We start from the raw sequence: 20,833 nt of genomic DNA on the forward strand, positions 1-20,833 counted from the left end.
CCTGAGTAACAAAAGGTTAATATCTTTAAATTTAATTTCTCTGAAAAAATAAGATAAAAAACAGCCTCCCTTTTAAGAAAAAATAAAGCAGATGAAAAGGATCCTCCCTTTTAAAAAAAAAATGCACAACCGACATGAATAGGCAATTTGAAAAGGAGACATGTAAAGGGTCAGATATATGAAGAGACATTTAGCTTCAAAAATAATACAGGAGGGACTTCCTGGTGGTCCAGTGGTTAAGACCCTGCACTTCCACTGCAGGAGGAACTGCAGGTTCGATCCCTGCTCGGGGAATTAAGATCCTCCAAGCTGCGTGGCATAGCCAAAAAAAGTTGGAAAAAAAAAACAAAATAATACAAGAGTTGTGCCTCAAAAAAACACTGAGATGCACTTGGAAAAAAAAAAACAAACTGAGATCCAGACTATTGATGTTTTTAATTGTCACTGAAATCCTGTATCGTTATCAACTGTTGAAGGAAGTGAGCAGTTTTTTGATAGTTGGAGTGGAAACCTACAGTCTTCCCAAAGAGTGGTTTGGAATATGTATCAAAATGTTTGTTGTGCATACTCTGACCCAGCACTCTCTCTTCTCGGGATTACCCAAAGGAGACAATCTCACAAATAATGAAGGCCTGTGAGAATTTCATCAGAACACTATTATAGTGTCAAAAAATTATATTTTTGTCCATTAGTAGGGATTGGTTGGGCTTCCCTGGTGGCTGTTTACTGACTAGTAAAGAATCTGCCTGTGGTGCAGGAGACCGGGTTCAATCCCTGGGTCAGGAAGATCCCCTGGAGAAGGGAATGGCAACCCACCCCAGTATTCTTGCCTGGAGAATCCCGTGGACAGAGGAGCCTGGAGGGCTACAGTCCACGGGGTCAGAAACAGTTGGAGGCAATTGAGCAACTAAGCATACACATGGATTGGTTAAATAATGTCAACGAAAAATTAATCAAAAAGAAAGGGAAGATTTTATTAGAACCGAATTGAGGATTATAACCCGGGAAGAGCATCTCAGAAAGCTCTGAGAACCGTTCCGCCTGTTAGAGGTCACAGCAGAGTTATATAAGTTTTTCGAGACAGAAGGCTGTGCATCAAATAATGTGTTATTGACAGTTTACACAGTCCTGGTCTGCAAGTACAAAGTGGTGGGCCACGTGACCCCTATTAGGTCAAGAAGGAATGTCATCTTTGAGGAGTTGTCTTACTGATGCTTGTACATCAGTACATTGGTGGTTGGATGACATCACCGACTCAATGGACACGAGTTTGAATAAACTCTGGGACTTGGTGATGGATAGGGAGGCCTTGCGTGGTGCAGTCCATGGGGTCGCAAAGAGTCAGCCACGACTGAGCGACTGAACTGAACTGAACTTACTGATGCTAGGAGAATGTTGCACTTGATGGTCGAGCAGGTATTTCTGCCAAAGGGGAGGTTTGTGCCATGCATCATACACAATGCACAGTGGGGAGAGAGAGACAGCCAAATGGCAGAGAAAATTTTTGTGTCTTAAGTTTTTCTCGTCTTGCCATAAAATACGAGTTTTATTTCACCTAAGTTATATACAGGCAGTGTTAAACTGTATCATCTGATTAAATGATGTACATCTGTGTGCTCTGAGTGATTATAAAAGCATATTGCAGAACAGCATGTGAGATTGTATGTACAAAGATGGATAGTAAGATGTCTGTAAAGATGTTCACCAAATGTTCTCTCCACATGGCAGAGTTTCCGTTGATTTTTACTTCCATCTTTGTCCTTTGGGGTAATTTTACAAACAAATAATGATTATTATTGTCATAAAGAAAATAAAGCTATTTCCAAAAGTCAAGTTCTTCCTGGAAATCACACCCCCACAGGACTCAGTTACCCACTCCCTCCTCTGAACTTCTTCTTCTTAATAGTTATTTATTTATTCATCTGTGTTGGGTCTTAGTTGCAGCACAAGGGATCCTTGTTGGGTTATATGGGATATTTTGTTGTGGTGCACAGACTCTCTGGTTGTGGTGGGCAGGCTTAGTTGCTCCATGGCATGAAGGATCTTAGTTCCCTGACCAGGAATCAAACCTGCGTCCCCTGCATTGCAAGGCGGATTCTCAACCACTGGACCACCAGGAAGTCCCTCCTTGGAACGTCTTTCTGTGTGGTACCAGGGCATCGGAAGGGGGAAGAGGGGCTGCCCGAGGTGACCACTTGGTGCGGGAAACAGAAAAGGAGACTCCTGTGTTTGTTCCATGCAGGATCTCACCACCACACCATCAGCCTAAACCACTTGTATTTCAAACCGAGGAGTGGTTTTTCACTACTGTCAGTTCAGTTAAACAATTTAATTATTTGTATGTGCATTATTCTTTTTGTATAGAATCTGTCTTCCTATCTTTTCAGTATTAGCTGCCCAGTGCAAAATATGACCATATTTTTATGGAAACACATTGCATAGAAATCATAACTTATATTCCAGATTGAAGTGTAAATTTGGTTGGGGTTGTCTTTATACTAATCATTTCCTCCAGCAGCCTGGATAATCCAGAGCTGTTTGCTGGAGCCAGTGGTAAGTGTCCAAAAGTTTCCTGACATAGCCCTTTGGGCATCAACATCTTGATTCTTGTTTCACATGTGTGTTTGGACCAGGGTTTTTTTCTCATAATTCTTGTAATAGATACATCTTTAACACATTGTTGTTCAGTCACTAAGTTGTGTCTAACTCTTTGCGACCCCATGGACTACAGCATGCCAGACTTCCCTGTCCTTTACCATCTCTCAGAGCTTGCTCAAACTCATGTTCATTGAGTAGGTGATGCCATCCAACCATCTCATCCTCTGTCGCCCCCTTCTCCTCGTGCCTTCAATCTTTCCCAGCATCAGGGGCTTTCCCAATGAGTCAGCTCTTCGTATCAGGTGGCCAGAGTATTGGATCTTCAGCCTCAAACCTCCCAGTGAATATTCAGGACTGCTTTCTTTTAGGATGGACTGGTTTGATCTCCTTGCAGTCCAAGGGACTCTCAAGAGTCTTCTCCAACACCACAGTTTGAAAGCATCAGTTTTTCCATGCTCAGCCTGTTCTTCATGGTCCAGGTCTCACATCTGTACATGTTATCCATATTTTTTATAGCATTTCCTAAGAGTTGCAGCTGTGCTGCCAGTTTGTGAATTCTTGGGAACAAAAATTTTTTATGGTTTTATTTTCCCAAAAGATAAAACATTTACTGTTAAGTTTCTGAAGCCAGCATAGAAAATTCTGAAGCCAAAATCAGTAGTTATTAAAACAAAAGAAGTAAGGCTTAAATATCATGGTGTTCCCTGTGAACAAGTTTAAAAAAGCAAATTTGGGGAGATCGTCACGTTCTGATAGATCATTGACGGATGATTTAAAGGGTCTGGTAAAGTCCAGGAAAAGGGATATAATTAAGATAATAGGGACTTTCCTGGTGATCAGGTGGCTAAGACTCCACACTCCCAATGCAGGTGACCGGCTTCAGTCCCTGGTCAGGGAACTAGATCTCATATGCCACAACTGAGAGTTCGCATGCCACTCGGCCAAATAAATATTTTTTGAAAGATATTAGATGATGTTATAGTAGAAAGAATGGCATTTCTAAAAAAATTAAATATAAATTATGTCATATGATCTAGCCAAAAGTCTGGAGGCAATGCTTGTAGATTTTTGCCTTTTTCATATGTCTCTTCTATACTCTGTAGCAACTCTTTCTTATTCCAGCTTCTGCTAGTTTAGCAATTGAGGTTTAACCCTTTTCTTCATTTCCCCTTCCTCTGCCAGAAACATTTGTAGCCCTTGCCCAGACCTTTAGAAGTTAAATGATTCAGATGATAACATTCTACAATCAGACATAAAATTAAGAACGGGGTTTATGAATGAGCACTTTTAGAAATAGGTATCAGATAAAAAGAGAGAAATCTTTCAGTTAAATCAGAGAGTAGAATGTGAGTAGGAGAGTAAGAAGATGAAACATGCCTCCCAATTCAAGGGGACATTTTAGGCGGGGCCACCTCAGAAATCAAATTGCCCTGATCATTTCTGAGAGATGACCTCATGCAAAAGGAGGAGGGGGCGGCAGAGGATGAGATGGTTAGATAGCATCGCCGACTCGATGGACATGGGTTTGAGCAGACTCCAGGGGACCATGGAGGGCGGAGGAGCCTGATGCGCTGCAGTTCCTGGGGTTGCACAGAATCGGACACAGCTTAGTGGCTGAACAAAACCACTTCATGTCTATAACCCAAACACCTTTCCCACCCTGCCAAAAAGTAGCCAAATGAGTAATGACATAATAACACATTGTACGTATAATACATCTATTGTATCATTTAGCCACAAACTACCGGGTGTCACTATTTCCACAGGAGTGGAAACTGAGCGCCCAGATGACACAGCTCAGCAGCGCTGAGTGCAGCCCCACTAGGACGTTGTTTCTGACTCATAACCCCGTGCTTCCTTGCTGAGATGCTGCTGGCTTTCTAGAGTCACTGGAGCTAGGACCCACTTGTTATGTTCATCTTTCACTCCTACATCAGTCCCAGGAGACTCTTCAGTGACTCACTAGTTTCTGTCACCAAATAAATCACTCTGTTGGTAAACTTGCAAAATGACTGAATTTTGGCTTCCTTTGTGGGAAATTGTGATGTGTCAAAGCTGACAGGAGGTCAGAGTCATGTAGGACACATACCAACCTGTTAAAAGGGTTTGGTTAAATCAAGATCCTGGGTGGGCCTGGGTTAATCACTCTAAACCAACTGGGAGCTTTGCAGTTCCTGATGGTGAAAGCCGTGTAATAGCAAGCTCTTACTTAGATTAACTTGGGGATATTAAAACTCTCTTTCAAGTATCTCAGAATTGCCTCTTAATATGTAATCAACTTTTACAGTAGGTCCTTGTTGGTTATCAGTTTTAAGCATAGCAGTGTGTACATGTCAATCCCAAACTCCTAATCTACCCCTCCCATCCACTCTTCCTTGCTGGTGACCATAAATTCATTCTCCAAGTCTGTGAGTCTGTTTGTTTTGTAAATAAGTTCAATTTGTATCATTTTTTTTTTTTTAGATTCTGCATAGAAGCAATGTCATATGATGTTTGTCTCTCTGTGTCTGACTTACTTCACTTACTGTGATCATCTCCAGGTCCATCTGTGTTGCTGCAAATGTGCAATCAACTTTTGATGTGGAAAAAAAAACCTATGTGCTGGTGATAGTGAACAGCAGCTGACTCGTTATTCTGGACATTTGACTTTAGAATTCAGAGAAGGACTCTGTTATAGTATCATGTATTCACACATACCTCCCACCCACTCTGGTTTCCTCCTGGAATAACCTTATTCCCTACTAGATGCTATTTGTGGCCTAGAACCCAATGATTGAGAATGTCCAATATTGATCTAGTCAATACACATTTGCTGGAAACCACTGGAAGCCAGATGTCCGCTGAATCAGAATACCGTGGACTTCAGTGACACAAACAGTAGAAGTTCATTGTTGAGAGCTCTGTAGGCTGGGAAGTCTGAGATCAGGGTACCAACTTAGGTTCTGGTGAGGCCTCTCTAGGCTTACAGATGGATACGCTCTGCTGTGACCTCCCATGGAAGGGAGGGGGAGAGAGACCTTTTCTCTTATAAGAGCACTAATTTTATCACCTACCAGGGTTCTTGGCTTCTTTAATCAACAGAAATTGACCAGGGGCCAGACAAGAAATTCAAGCAAGGCTTTTCTGGGGCCCCTGCTACAGCTGTGGGTGGGGGTCTGGAAGAAAGAAGTGACGGGTTTCCTTGCTTCTTCACCCTCCTAGGCGGGGCAAGCCGGCCCCTTGTTTGGGGTGAGGGGTGGAGCCAGAGGGTGGTTTAGGGAGTTTGCCCACCGCTTTGGTGCTCTTGTGTGCAAGGGGCATGCGCAGGACCCTGCTTTTGCTCCCAACTCTTCAGGAGTGGCAGTTGGGTTTTGGTCTTTTCCTATCTTGTGTCCATAATTGCCCCAGCTGTACATTGTAGCACAGTTATTTTTAGTCCCTTATAGTGTGTATTTCGGTGCTCAAGGAGACCAGGTTTGTCCAGGTGCAAATATTGCAGCAAAGGGTCCCAGGTCCCAGTCCATCTTAATTCCATTCATGAAGTTTCAACTGTCATTTCCTAATTACCTACCAAAGGCCCCACCCCCAAATACCTCCAAGAGCCCCATCTCCATGGCACTGGAGATTTTGGTTTCACATATAAACTTAGGGGGTGGTGGGGAGGACACGCACATTCAGCCTATAGCATAATTTTTGGAAGTATCTTGAGAATGCCCTTAAAAACTGGTGTTAGGACTTCCCTGGAAGTCCAGTGGTTAAGACTGTGCTTCCAGTGCGGGAGGTCCAGGTAAGATCCCTTTCGATCCCTGGTTGGGCAACTAAGATCCCAAATGCCTCAGGGACAAAAAACTCCAAGGCCTAAAACAGAAGCAATTTTGTAACAAATTCAATAGAGTCTTTAAAAATAATAATAAAATTAAAAAATAGTAAGTATTAGTCACTCAGTTGTGTCCAGCTCTTTGTGACCTGATGGACTATAGCCCGCCAGGCTCCCCTGTCCATGTGTTGCCATTTCCTTCTCCAGGGGATCTTCCTGACCCAGGGATCAAACCCCAGTCTCCCACCTTGCAGGTAGATTCTTTAAAAAACAAAACAAAACTGGCATGTTAATCTCAAATAATAGCCAACATTAGAAGAAGGAAAAAAAATTCACAAGGATTCACCCTGTAGCTTTAGCTCAGAATCCAGAGGTGAGGCATAGACCTGTAGTATCCTCACGGTTTTACTGGGGATACATGGCTATGATTTCTTCTGTTGGCATCTGTACCAGGTTTGGCCTTGTAAAAGATATCGATCATTGCACAGTGGGGGATGCAACCTGGCTGTGCTTTTGACTCTAATCCCACTTTGTTTTCTTGTGGGGGGCGGGAGGAACAGGCAGAGCGATCAAGAATGCCTGTGATCTATTCCAAGTAGTATTGTTAAATAGACCAGGAGTGCTGAAAAATAGGTGTGAGTCACTGTACTTTAGATGCAAAGGATAAATGCAGTGGGTGTCACAGCCGGAATAGTAATTATGTCATCTGTCTTGTCCTGGAATGTGACTTAGTAATTGCAACATTTTCTCCCCATCATTGAAGCTTGTAATTATAGTGCAACAAATGGGATTATGTGCTAACTTGAGCTGTTTTAATCACCTCTTTTACTCTGAAATGTAATGGTAAAATTCCACAGTTGTTCCCTAGCTCCCAATTCTTTTCTCTTTTCAACATCTGTTATCTTGTAACTCTTAACACTTCAGTACTAAGGAGAGGAGGCAGAGATGCTCTGGGCATTTTGTAACAGAGGACTTAAAGGCAAAGCAGACTTCAGGCTCCATAAGAAAACGTAAACAGTAACGGAGTTTTAAACTTCAGAATAAAAATTTTTCTTTGAAAGTAAATTGTCTATTTTATGTTTCAAAGATGGCAGATGTTTCTAGGATATGGTGAAGTCTGCATGCAGTATTTTATATACACTGAAGGAGACTTTGAACCATAAAAAATCAATCTAGGGCTGATTAAGGAAACCCTCCCTTTCAATCTGAGGAGTAGTTTTTAGTTTAATTAATGCCCGGATACTAAACTGTGTGTTAAGATGCCACCTTTCCTGTGGAAGGCTCATTAAGATGATCGTTACAGGTGTGTATCTTTTCAGATCCCATTACAGCAAGCTTCAGGGGTTATCCAAGATACTTCAGTTACACAGGAGTAAAGGGACCTTGGACACTGCATGAAATAAAACCACTGGCGAAGGTGGGAAAAGGTGGAAAACTCCTTTTGTTGTAAAATGACTTAACATGCTCATACCGTGCTGTGGGATGTTCTCAATAATTTGAGTGCGTCTATAAAACTAATACTATGTGGAGCCACCCCAGATCCACACAAAACTGGGTGCTGATCACTTGGTACCAGTGCTGACAATTCTGGTTTCATTCTGGTAGTGCAAGTGCTCCAGATGGAACTCTGCAATCCAGAGGCGTGTAGATATGACTGAACAAACACGTCTGTGACCCTGAAACAACAAAGGGAGGCACTCTAAGAACAGCTTGTTTTCTTGAAAGAAAAATCGTGGCATCAAGCGCAGTATCACCTTTGATAGATGACAGAAAAAGCCCGAGGTTGACCCTGCTTAGAGCTAGCGAGGCCACGTGTTAATGGCATGGTTTTAGACCCGGGGCTGTGAGGGGAGCAAATACACAACTTTGAGACCGGAGAGACCAGTCTTAACCCACCTCCGCAGGGCGACCCCTAAAGCCCCGTTTTTTGAACCCCTCCTCCCATGCCCGGGCCTGATGGTTGGGGATGCAGCGCCCCCTTGCGGTGCGGTCGCTGTCAGAAAATTAGTCAAATCTGCCCACAATGAATGGGTGTTGACAAGCATCTGAACAAGTAAACTGATCAAGAGGAAGGAAGCTGCAATAATATTTAGCAAACCAAAAAGAAAAAAAAAAGTGATGATATTTATTAAACCAAAAACCAAAAAATACCTGCTAATGATATTTAGCAAACTTCGGACCAGCTGGATCCTGTTGTTAGCAGGTAGACTGAAGAACATGAAAAATTTTGGATTTAACTTGGACATAGGTGGAATCGAAGCTGGCAATGCAAACCAAAGGTGGTTAGCCCCATCCATTGACAGGCAGGGAGCAAGGTGTTTGTAGAGAAGATGCTGAAGCAAAGCGCTGTTTGGCTGGTTTAGCTTAAGCAGTTGCATTAGGTGGGGAAGCCTAGCTGGCTGTTTGTGGTGGTCTTAAGTTTCACTTTCTCAAGTTCTCTGGCTTAGGCGTTAGTTTAAAAAGGCTGTACTGTGCTTGCTTGTGTCCAGCTCTTTGGGACCCTGTGGACTGTAGCCCACCTGGCTCCTTTGTCCATGGGATGTTCCAGGCAAGAATACTGGAGTGGGTTGCCATTTTCCTCCTCCAGGGGATCTTCCCGACCTAGGGATTGAACCCGGGTCTCTTGTATCTCCTGCCTTGGCAGACAGATTCTTGACCACTAGCACCACCTGGGAAACCCTTAGTTTAAAAAGGCTGCTCCTAAGGAATTAGAGCCAACGCATTGTAATAGCGTGCAAGTCACAGCCTAGAGGAAGGAGTCTCAGAGCAACACTGGTGCATCCATCCAAGCCAAGGCGTAGGAAGAGGAAGCCAGACCCAGCTGCTGACACTCAACTGTTATGGTTTTCTTGGCAAGATTGTCCATGGGGGACTTGCCTGGTGGTCCAGTGGTTAAGATCCCATGCTGACAATGCTGTGGGTGCAGGTTCAATCCCTGATCAGAGAACTAAGATCCAACATGCCATGCAGCATGACCAAAAGATTATTTTAAAATTGTCCCTGGATTAAGCAAATGACCTAAGAAATTTTAGTTGCAGGACTTCTCCTTCTGGTCACATGAGTTCCCAGGTAGCTGGTCTACAAAGAGAGTGTGCTGGCCTAGCAGACGAGAACTTTCCAGGCCACCTTCCAGGTACAGTTTTCCTGAACAAGGAATCAGGCAGCTACTGTAGTGTTTAGCTTCTGTAGCCAGACTGCTTAGCTTCAGTCCTGATCTCTCTCTTACCAGTTCTATGAAATTGCACAGATTCTTAACTTTCATGCCTTAGTTTCCTCATCTGTAGAGTGACTTTAACAATAGTATTTAGAAGAATTAGATGAGGCCAGACATATAATGGGGCTTCCCCGGTGTCTCATTTTGGTTCAGTCACTCAGTCGTGTCCGACTGTTTGTGACCCCATGGACTGCAGACTTTACTGTCCATCACCAACTCCCGCAGCTTGCTCAAAGTCATGTCCATGGAGTCGGTGATGCCATCCAACCATCTCATCCTCTGTCGTCCACCTCTCCTCCTGCCTTCAATCTTTCCCAGCATCAGGGTCTTTTCCAATGAGTCAGTTCTTTGCATCAGGTGGCCAAAGCATCGGAGTTTCAGCTTCAGCATCAGTCCTTCCAATGAATATTCAGGACTGATTTCCTTTAGGATGGACTGGTTTGATCTCCTTGTAGTCCAAGGGACTCTCAGGAGTCTTCTCCAACACCACAGTTCAAAAGTATCAATTCTTTGGTGCTCAGCTTCCTTTATGGTCCAACTCTCATATCCATACATGACTACTGGAAAAGCCATAGCTTTGGCCCAGTGGTAAAGAATCTGCCTGCCAAGGCAGGAGATGCAAGAGACGTGGGTTCAGTCGCTGGGTCAGGAAGATCCCCAGGAGGAGGAAATGGCAGCCCACTCCAAACCTCTTGCCTGGAGAGTTCCATGGACAGAGAAGCCTGGCAGGCTACAGTCCATGGGGTCGCAAAGAGTTGGGCACGACTGAGCATGCATACACACATAAGACATGTGACTATGTGTTTAGCACAGGGCTTGGCACATATTAATAATAAGGACTCAGTTCATATCAGCTATTATTTTGATTAATGATTCTATTCTATTTTGATTAATGATTCTATTCTATATGATTCAAGTTGTCTCTTGAACTTGTTTAACATGGATCTGCCACAAGACATGAGCCATTCTTAGCTTGCCAGAAAATCATGTCTCTGGGATCAGCTGGCTGGAACCAGCCTCTGGATAAAAGGGGCAGGTTTACCAGGGTAACTGCCCCCATGTGGAACTGGATGGGGTGGGGTACTCTGACACCCCTGTCTCCGTAGCCCTGCAGAGGTGTGCGGCTGTGCTTTTGTGATGTTTTAGCACATCCTGATTGTTCTAGTAACGTTACAGTTTTTGAGTCTTTTCAGACCCCTGGAAAACAGAAGTCTTGCCTTATTTTTTCCCCATAGCCTCTCAGTTATCTGAAAGATTGGCACACAGCTTCCTAGATGAAATTGTAAGGTTTATAGAGAATTCAGAACTAATGGAAGCATGTCCTTGTCCCCAAATGTGAAATAGATGGGAAAAATGAAAACTAGAGATAGGGGATGATGATAAGACTTATATATATATATATATATATATATATATTATATTTGGCTGTCCCGGATCTTAGCTGTGGCATTTGAACTCCTAGTTGCAGCATGTGGGGTCTAGTTTGCTGCCCAGGGATCAAACCTGACCCCCTGTATTGGGCGCATGGAGTTTTAGCCACTAGACCAGCAGGGAGGTCCCAAGACATTCTTAAATGAAGCATCTGGAAGAAGTCACTGAAGTTAGAGCTAAGAGGACCTGGCTCTTAGGGGAGGAAGACAGTTGCTCGAACATCGCTACCTTCTTGTGCATGCTGGCCTGGGCAGTGGTGAAGACCGGTTCACAGTGGTTGTGGGAGGAGCCGTTGGGTGAATTCTGTGGTCATCCTAACACAGCAGCCATGGAGAAGACCCCTTGCCTCTGTCGGCTGAAGAAGACGCCTGGAGCAGAGAGGAGGGGATTGCGACCCAGGCAGTCAGGGGAGAACCCTTGGCTTTGGTTCAGAAGGTGACAAGCCTGATGCCAGGCTCAGGCTCCACACCCAAGTGCTCATGGTGTGATTCTGGGTTTCTGTATGTCTATCAAGAGTTTTAAAAATATATATATTTATTTATTTGGCTGCACCAGGTCTTTGCTGAGGCACGCAGGATCTTTTAGTGGCGGCACATGACTCTAATAATAGTTGCAGTATGTGGAATCAATGCCCTGACCGGGAATCAAACCCAGGCCCCCTGCATTGGGAGCGTGGAGTCTCAGCCACTGGGCCACCGGCAGAGTCCCTCCATCACACCTCTGTGGGCTTCAGAGTGGGCATCCCTGCTCCTGTTCTCTCGTCCCTTGTGACGGCCTCACAGGTCCCCTGCAGCCCTATATTTGTGGCCTCCACCTCACCTGGGAGATTCCTGCATGGGTGTCCTGTAAATCACTGCAAACTTCATTCTCATTCAACCCAACATCCATTTTATTTAGGCTCTACAGTACTGCCATGGCGCTATCAGAGCTAAAACTACAGACCGTTTAGAGTAAACAGGATCTTGGAGATAGCTAACTCTCCCAGTGTTATAAATGAGGAAGCTAAAGCTCAGAGTTTGAGTGACTTACCTGAAGTTGCACAGTCATCTTGGGGCCGAGATGGACAGGGAAGCCTGATGTTCCATTCCACACTCCCAACAAATGTAGACTTTGTGAAGATTTAGGTTGACTCATTGGCTCAACTTTTAGTTGTTTCGTCAGAAGGAAAAATTTATTACATATCTCTACTAAAATTATTTGTTATATTCTAGCCACTGCTGAAATAGGTAAATCTGGGCTGGAAATTAGAAGATTTTCTATAAAGTTTTGGAAGATGGGCCAGTTTTTGTTTTTTTTTTTAAGTTTTGAGCGTTGGTGGCATTGTTTTTGTTTTGTTTTTAATATTTATTTATTTGGCTGTCCCAGGTCTTAGTTGTGGCACATGAGACTTTTATTAATAGTTGCAGCATGTGAACTCTTAGTTGCAGCATGTAAGATCTAGTTCCTTGACCAGAGATTGAACCCAGGCCCCCTGCATTGGGAATGTGGAGTCTTAGCCACTGGGCCACTAGGGAAGTACCAACAGCCAGTTTTTAAAACCTGGATGGAAGGTGTATGGCTTGTGTGTACTGGGGGCCTTCAAACATTTTTCATTCACCTGCCTCGTGTTTATCGTTCTGGGGAAGATTTAGACACTAATTGCATGAAAAGGATTCCTTTTGACTGTTATATACTTACTCCAGCCTGTAGCCTCTAATAAGCAGTTACAGGCAGAACAAGCTAATCGGCAGGATGATTTAACACGCAGACCAGTCATTTGCTGGACCTGGAAGATAATGTGATCCACAGCTGCCAAGTGTCAACAGGCTTCAGAGAAGCCTGAAAGGAAAATCAAAGAGGTTTCTGGCCAGGAGCAGCTCTTTCCTCAGGGGAGTGGCCGTTCCAAGTTCAGTGTGCACTTATTGTGTGTAGCTTATGTGTGTGTTCTCCTGGGGAGGATCAAGTGCCTGGGTTGGTCATGAGAGTGGATTGCAGTAAAACAAAAACGCTAATAATAATAATTACAATCACATTGGCTCGGCCAGGGCCAGGAATTGGCTTTATCTGTCTAGAGGTAGTTTTACAGAGTCGTTGGTGAGGCTCCTGGCCTGGAGCCTTCACGCATCACTCAGTTCCGAGTAGGACTAGATGTCTACACCTTCCTGATGGTGCCTCACACCTCTCTTGGTAGTGATCTACACTTCTACCGAGTGCCACCTCTTTCTGTCACCTAGTCCACATGGCGGGCCTCTAAGTCAAGAGACGAGTTATCAGGGCAAAGAAAAGCGACTTTATTCAGAGAGCCAGCAGATGGAGAAAATGGTGGACTGGTGTCCCAAAGAACCAGCTTCCCTGAATTAGAACTCAGGTTTCTTTTATACGACTTCCCTGGTGACTCAGATGGTAAAGCGTCCGCCTACAATACGGGAGACCCAGGTTCAATCCCTGGGTCAGGAAGATCCTCTTGAGAAGGAAATGGCAGCCCACTCCAGTACGCTTGCCTGGAGAATCCCATGGATGGAGGAGTGTGGTAGGCTACAGTCCATGAGGTCGCAAGGAGTCAGACATGACTGAGCGACTTCACTTTTCTTTTATCCTAAAGGAGGGGAGAGGGCGGCTGGTTGTTGCAAATTTCTTGGTGTTGGAATCCTTTGTTCTCGCAGCTGTCCACATAGCTCTGGTCACAATATTCCCATAAACCTCCCACAAGAAAAAGGCTCTTCTCTGTCCTGCAACTTTCTCTCTCTCTGTGAATGGAAACGTGTTATGCTTTTAAAGGTCAGAGTCTCGAGAATGGGCTCTCCTGTATACTTCGGGAGGAGCATTCTTTTATGAAACATGCAGAGCCTGCATTGCCAAAGCCCAGATAACAGAGCACAAGGATTAGCGCTAAAGGGATAGATCCAATGTGGAGTCAGGTTGCTTCTTTCTATTACATTTCCTCGGAAGCAACTTTCAAAACCTGTCTCCTCTGGATTTGCACAAGCCCTCTCTCCAGGCCTGGGAATGGCCTTGTCATTGGCAGTGCATGCAACACAGCCTATCCTCAGGCTTGTCCACTTTCCAAACCGACACCCCTGCCTTGGAGCCACCGCGAACTGGCCTCTAACCCTGCCCTTGTGCTGTGTGCCCCCCCCAGGTCTCCCAGGCAGCCGCGGACCTCCTGGCCTACTGTGAGGCTCATGTGCGAGAGGACCCTCTCATCATCCCAGTGCCTGCGTCGGAAAACCCCTTCAGAGAGAAGAAGTTCTTTTGCACCATCCTCTGACTCCGTTTATTATGAAAATGTCTCCTTTTCTGTCTGTAAAATCCCTGGTAGAGACTGCGCATGCTCTTAGCTTAGGGACCTCTGCCCACACTCACCCCTGCCCGACCAGCATCACCCCACTGCCTGTCTTTTCATTGGTTTTCTTCATTGTCTGTAGTTTCACCTTTTCTTTTCAGGTTTCTGTTATTTTCATTATTAGAAAAGAAAATACACATGTTTTATAGCCAAATAACAAATGTGCCAAGTTAACAATAAGTATGGGTGTAAGGGCTTAAGTTTTTTAAACATCAGTTCCCAAGTTTATGTACATCAAGTTTATACATTTCAGTGGATAATTTATTGAGAAGAGAAAAGGTACTCAATAAGCTGCCCATTTACCATCATTCAGTATCAAATTAGAGCATTTTGACCAACTGAAGTCTGTGGGTAAAGGTTCTATCTCTCTTCCTGGAGAAAGTTCTGGAAGTTTTCTATTTCCTGCTTTTCCATCATCCTATTTAAAAAAGAAAGAACCCACATCACGAATGGTTTTCTAAATATGGGTCATCCGGGGGCCCTGTGACTCAGCCCCTGAGGGAGAGCCCAGACCCCTGTTTCCCACTGATTGTCATTGATTCCCTTTGTAGGTGATCCTTCTACAAATGTAGGTGTGGGTAGATATTGGAGTGAGCTTAACTGTAAATGTGGCCCCATTACTTCTCTTTACGTGCTCCAGCCAAACAGGCCAGGGGCACATTTCTTCTCTCCAAATACCGCTTCATCCTGCTTCCTCCTATTCTGGCTCCTGCCGTGCGTGGGCTGCATCAGTAAGGGCCTGCTCGGGGCACAGCCCTGGGCCCGGCAGGGTTTCACCAGGGCGGCCCCTGCCCCAGAGGAGCGAGTCAGGGGCAGCAGCTCACCATGTAGCATCCACTGATCGAAGCAGTCACATGTATCCACTTACTTAATCTTCCAGCAATATTCATCTGTTCTAAAAAGAGGAAACTGAGGCACAGAGAGACCATGCAGTTTCCCCACAGCTATAGATAGTAAGCCAGAAGGCTGGGACCTGAGTGCAGACAGTCTGAGTCCTGAGCCCCTGAGTTCCACTGTCTTCCAGCCCTACCTGTTTGCAGGTAGGTAGGGAGACCTGAAAACAACCTGAGCCGTGTGCCACGAAGCTCCGTTGCTGGGGTCTGCTCAGCAGCACACTTCTCTTCCCATCTTCCCTGGGAGCAGACATGTCAGTCCCATATTCTGGCAGCTTATGGAAAATGATATGTGGCTGCCCATGTGGAAGGCTAGACAGCTGTTGATTTTTCTGAGACAAACTTGCAGGTTCCACCTAAAACAAACTCCTGTCACCCCTGATAAAGGAAGGGAATAAACCACAGGACAGAGAGCGAGTGCTCTGTCCACGTTTGCCCTGTTCCATTTGTTTGGAAACTTCCTCCCACCCCAGCTCTGGCAGTGGCTACACTGTGTGATTCAAGGCAAGCTACTATGCCTGGAATATTCCAATCTGCAGACTGTGGATAATGGGTAGTTACTCCTCCTGTCCATCATAAAGGAGATCAGTCCTGGCTGTTCATTGGAAGGACTGATGTTGAAGCTGAAACTCCAGTACTTTGACCACCTCATGCGAAGAGCTGACTCATTTGAAGAGACCCTGATGCTGGGAAAGATTGAAGGCGGGAGGAGAAGGGGACGACAGAGGATGAGGTGGTTGGATGGCATCACTGACTCAATGGACATGAGTTTGGGTAAACTCCGGGAGTTGGTGATGGACAGGGAGGCGTGACGTGCTGCGATTCATGAGGTCGCAAAGAGTCGGACACGACTGAGCGACTGAACTGAACTGACTCCTCCTGTCTTTGCTCTAAGACGGGGGGAGGTGCTACATAGATGAAGGCTCTGATTATCATTTAAAACAAGTAAATGTACTAAATGCCAGGATATGGTATAGGGATCTAGAATGCATGACTTCAAAGATCCATGGTTCAGTTGGAAGAATCATGTAAAATCACCCACAAAAAAGGCAAATATAATTTTCAGATCAATTAGTGACTTGCTACCCTTGTAAATGATTTTAGTACATTTTTATTCTTTGCTTCTTTTGTTGAAATCAATTCTTCATTTCATAAAAGTTCCCTGACAATACCAGTGTTGTTAGGAAGCTGTGTGCTCAAACTATAGCATAATTGTATGCTGTCTGTGATAATGACTTCCAGTCTCCCTCTATTTTGGTTTATGACCAGGATCTCTTTATCCTGTGGTCCATGTCAACATCATTAACTTGATCAAGCAAAGCACAATCCATAAAAACACATCAGAGAGACTGGAAAAGTGGGACAACACAGAAACCAGCTAAACCAGGTCAAGAGAAAAATAATGTGCTCCTCGACTTCACCAAACTTCTTCCCTTTGTTTTCACTTTCAGCATCCTTCCATGTGCTTTTCCCTCTCCTCCTGTCTGCCTTGCATCCCTCCATGAAATGCTTTTTGTCCTTTCACTACACCTTTTCCTTTCACGCCTACAGCATTTTGTGTGGCTTGCCCCTTCTAATGTATCCCTAAGCTCAATATTGTCCTTAAAGGCAAACTCATGCACACGGGCTGTGAGACACACAAATGTGTGGACGAGACCCTCCCCCCAACAGAAGCAGGGACCTGATGAAGCTGCCTGTAGTGAGCAGTTGTCATGCGGCGTTTCCAGCTTGACTGTCTAGCACCTGACCCCTTTCCTAAAGGGGGAAATCATGAAATCACCCCTTATAAATAACTGTAGTGGAATGCCGTGCCTCCAGCACCATGGATGCTGAAATGGGAAAGTCTTCCCTGTCTCAGGTGCATCCCCTTCTCCAGCACCAGACTGACCAGGCAGTGACCAGTGACCTAGGGTGAACTCTGTGGACTCCCATGCTTAGGACTGTGAGTTTGGTGCAAGTGACACAGAAATTAAGGGATGCTGAGACTCATTTCAGGGGAGTTGTGATGGTCCAGGGGTGGCAGTGGTCCATCATGAAGGTTTCCAAGACTAGCAGGCTGCAGGGGTGGTGTCCACCGGTAGCAGTCTAGGGATGACACAGTCCTGAGCAGATTGTTTCTGCTTTGTTCCTTGGCCCCACTGGCTGTCTTGGCCCCCGCCTGTCTTCCTAACTCTCCTTTCTAGCTTTCTGTCAGTTCAGCGAGCATTCAAGCTCCATCCAATAAATTCCTCATTCTTCTGTGAAATAGCCTGGGTTAAGTGTACTTATCATATGACCTAAAGACTCCATTACTAGGTGTCTACCCAAAAGAAATGTGTATGTATATTCACCAAGAGAAATGTACTAGAAAATTCATAGAAGCACTGTTCATAATAACCCCAAACTGGAAAGTAGCCACATGCCCATGTTGAATGGATAAACAAGTTATAGTATATTCACACAGTGAAGCCCTACACAGCAAGGAGAAGGGATCCTTCTGCAGACACACACACGACAGTGTGTGAGTCTCACAAGAGGAGGCAAATCCGCACCGTGTAGTTCTGTTAGCATCAAGTGAGAAAGCTGGCAAAGCTGTTTGCAAGTAGTTATGTAAGTTACTCTTAGGGGGCACAAGGGTGCTCCTTGGATGTTCTGTTCCTTGATCTGGTTGCTGGTCACTTGGGCATGTCTATTTTGTGAAAATTCTTTGAGCTGTACACTTGTGGTTTGTGCCCTTTTCTGTATGTATGTTGTACTTCAATAAAAAGTGTGCTTAGCAATTGAGAATCCTATGGTTATTTCCCGTCACCCACCCCCGACATTTTTTTGACAGCCCAACTTTTTACTCCTCTTTAGATGTAACATCATTAGTGGGACATTTAAGTATGTGATAACATTCTGAAATCCAAAGTATTTGTAATCCACAGCTCTCTGGACAGAGAGTAGCTCCCAAAGCATTGCAGACAGTGCCTATGAACGGGGCATGTGAAGCCATGTGTGGAATCTGTGTTGTTGGGAGAACAGTGAGGAATCCTCCTGGGATTTCCCTCTTGGCTCAGCCTCTCTGTCAGTGAGGCTGATGACTTCCTCTCAGCCTCTCCTGCCTTCTGACCACTGGAATGAATGGATAACAGACCACAAAGCCCTGTTACCAGACATCACCTCTGGGGGAAAGAGCTCTACAAGCATCAGCTGGCTTTGCAATGATTCATCTTCTGAATGCAACCCAGTCTCCCCGGCAGCCCGACCTGGAGATACATGGAGGGAAACTCAGCTGCCTTGACTCTGCCCCCGCCCATGGGAATGCTGGGCACCTTCCAAACCTCTGGTTGATCCTGAGCCCCTTGTCTCTCAGCTCCCAGCTGGCCTGGTCATTCTCTTTGTGCAGCTCTGATGCATCAAATCCCGGGCTGATCACAGAGCCACTTCGTGCTGGGACTCCTGCTACATGAATCCACAGTCTTACCTTTGATTCTGAGCACCAGCGCCCACCAGAACTCAACAGTGAGTCTAAGTCAGCTGCAGCTTCCCTCCGAGGGAGGCATGGGAAGAGAACAAACCAAAGGTCAGAGGGAATTTTGTTCTGATGATTGTTCCAATTTGACATGGAAATAATGACAACTAGTGTGTTTGGAGACTCCCCTGATGGTCCAGTGGTTTAGACTCCATGCATCCAGTGCAGGGGGCATGGGTTCAATCCCTGATCGGGGAACTAGAGATCCCACAAGCTATGTCATTGGCCAAAAACAAATCCAAAACCCGAGAAGAAGATGGGCTGAGATCCTAGACTAGACAGACTTCACCTCCGTACCTCATCTCCTTCAGCTCTTCAGCATGGTGGGGAGACGCCAGGGCATAGGCAGTTTCCCCACCCTGCCCCATGGCCCAGCTCCTTCTCCCAGGGTGCCTTCCACTCCACCCTCCCCAGGATGCACAGCCAGAGCAGGAAGGGTGGCGAATAAGCTGGAGGTCTGCCCAGTTTCAATGTCTCTGAAGATACGTGTGGATGAGCTGATGTCACCTCCTGATGGTCAGGACCTGATACCCCATCCAATTTCTAATAAAACCCTTAACACTTGATTCTGTGTTAACTGTTAATAAGTTACTGATTTATAAGGTGTTCGGGTCCATGCATGGTAGTTAACCAAATGCTGAAGTAATTGTGATCACTTACCTTTAGAATGGATAAACAACAAGGTCCTACTGTATAGCACAGGGAACTATATTCAATATCCTGTGATAAACTATAATGGAAAAGAATATGAAAAAAAGTGACTGAGCACACACACACACACACACACACGTGTCTGACTCTTTAGGCCCCATAGACTATAGCCTGCCAGGCTCCTCTGCCCATGGGATTCTCCAAGCAAGAATACTGGAGTGGGTTGCCATTTCCTTTCCTTCTCCAGGGGATCTTCTGAACCCAGGGATCGAACCTTCATCTCCTGCATTGGCAGGTGGATTCTTTACCACTAGCACCACCTGGGAAGCTCATATATATGTATATGGTGGGCTACAGTCTATGGGGTCGTAGAGTATAACCGAGTCACTTTACTATACAGCAAAAACTAACACAACAGGGTAAATCAATTGTACTTCAATAAAATAAAGATTCTCCAGTGACATAGAATGGTCTTTGTGTGTGTGTGTGTGTGTGTGTGTGTGTACTCAATCGTGTCCAACTCTTTGCAACCCCATGGACTGTAGCCCACTAGGCTCCTCTGTCCATGGGATTTCCCAGGCAAAAATACAAGAAAAGATTGCCATGCCCTCCTCCAGGGGATCTTCTCAACCCAGGGATCAAACCTGAGTCTCCTGATTGGCAGGTGGAGTCTTTACCACTGAGCCACTTGGGAAGCCAGAATGGCCTCTTGGTGCTGCTGCTGCTGCTAAGTCACTTCCGTCATGTCCGACTCTGTGTGATCCCATAGACGGCAGCCCACCAGGCTTCCCTGTCCCTGGGATTCTCCAGGCAAGAACACTGGAGTGGGTTGCCATTTCCTTCTCCAATGTGTGAAAGTGAAAGTGAAGTCGCTCAGTCGTGTCCAACTCTTAGCAACCCCATGGACCACAGCCTACCAGGCTTCTCCATCCATGGGATTTTCCAGGCAAGAGTACTGGAGTGGGGTGCCATTGCCTTCTCCGAGAATGGCCTCTTAGGCCCTACTTATTCTCCAAAGTCACTTTCACACCTCACTGCCCACAAAACCCCGTGCTCCATCTACACTGGACGTTATTCAAGTCCACTTCACCAGCCCTGTTCCCAGCTGCCACAGGGTTTTTGCACCTGCTGCTTCCTCAGCCTAGGACATTCTTCATTCCTCTCTTGGTCTTATTCTTCAGATCTCAAGTCCAAAGGTGCCAGCCTTCCCTGAACTCTCTGACCAAGTCAAATCTATGTTTAGGGTCTTCCTGTGTTCTGAAGCAGTCTGTCATTGCTGCGGTTCTACATTTGTACGTGTGGTCGCTCAGTGCCCATCTGCCTCCCTGACTACACCATCAGCTCCACGGGGGCAGGGTTTTATCCCTGGCCCCCAACATGTCACCTGGCACACGATGCAAACCTGGTAAGTATGATCCCAACGAACGAGTGGAAG

The 20,833-nt window shown here is 45.4% G+C and overlaps 1 protein-coding gene across 4 annotated transcripts in view; it reads left to right on the forward strand.

Moving 5' to 3' along the window:
* The window catches only part of GNG4 (G protein subunit gamma 4), a 67,554-nt gene extending 49,541 nt beyond the window's left edge, over positions 1–18,013 (forward strand). For all 4 annotated transcript variants that reach the window (XM_043926023.1, XM_043926020.1, XM_043926021.1 and 1 more), the window contains one exon: positions 14,158–18,013. In XM_043926023.1, coding sequence (XP_043781958.1) covers positions 14,158–14,286 — 129 coding nt within the window. In that variant the 3' untranslated portion in view covers positions 14,287–18,013. The remainder of the gene's footprint in view (positions 1–14,157) is intronic.
* The last annotated feature ends 2,820 nt before the right edge of the window (positions 18,014–20,833 follow it).

The sequence above is a fragment of the Cervus elaphus genome, chromosome 15, assembly GCF_910594005.1.
Source record: "Cervus elaphus chromosome 15, mCerEla1.1, whole genome shotgun sequence".
Lineage (NCBI taxonomy): Eukaryota > Metazoa > Chordata > Mammalia > Artiodactyla > Cervidae > Cervus > Cervus elaphus.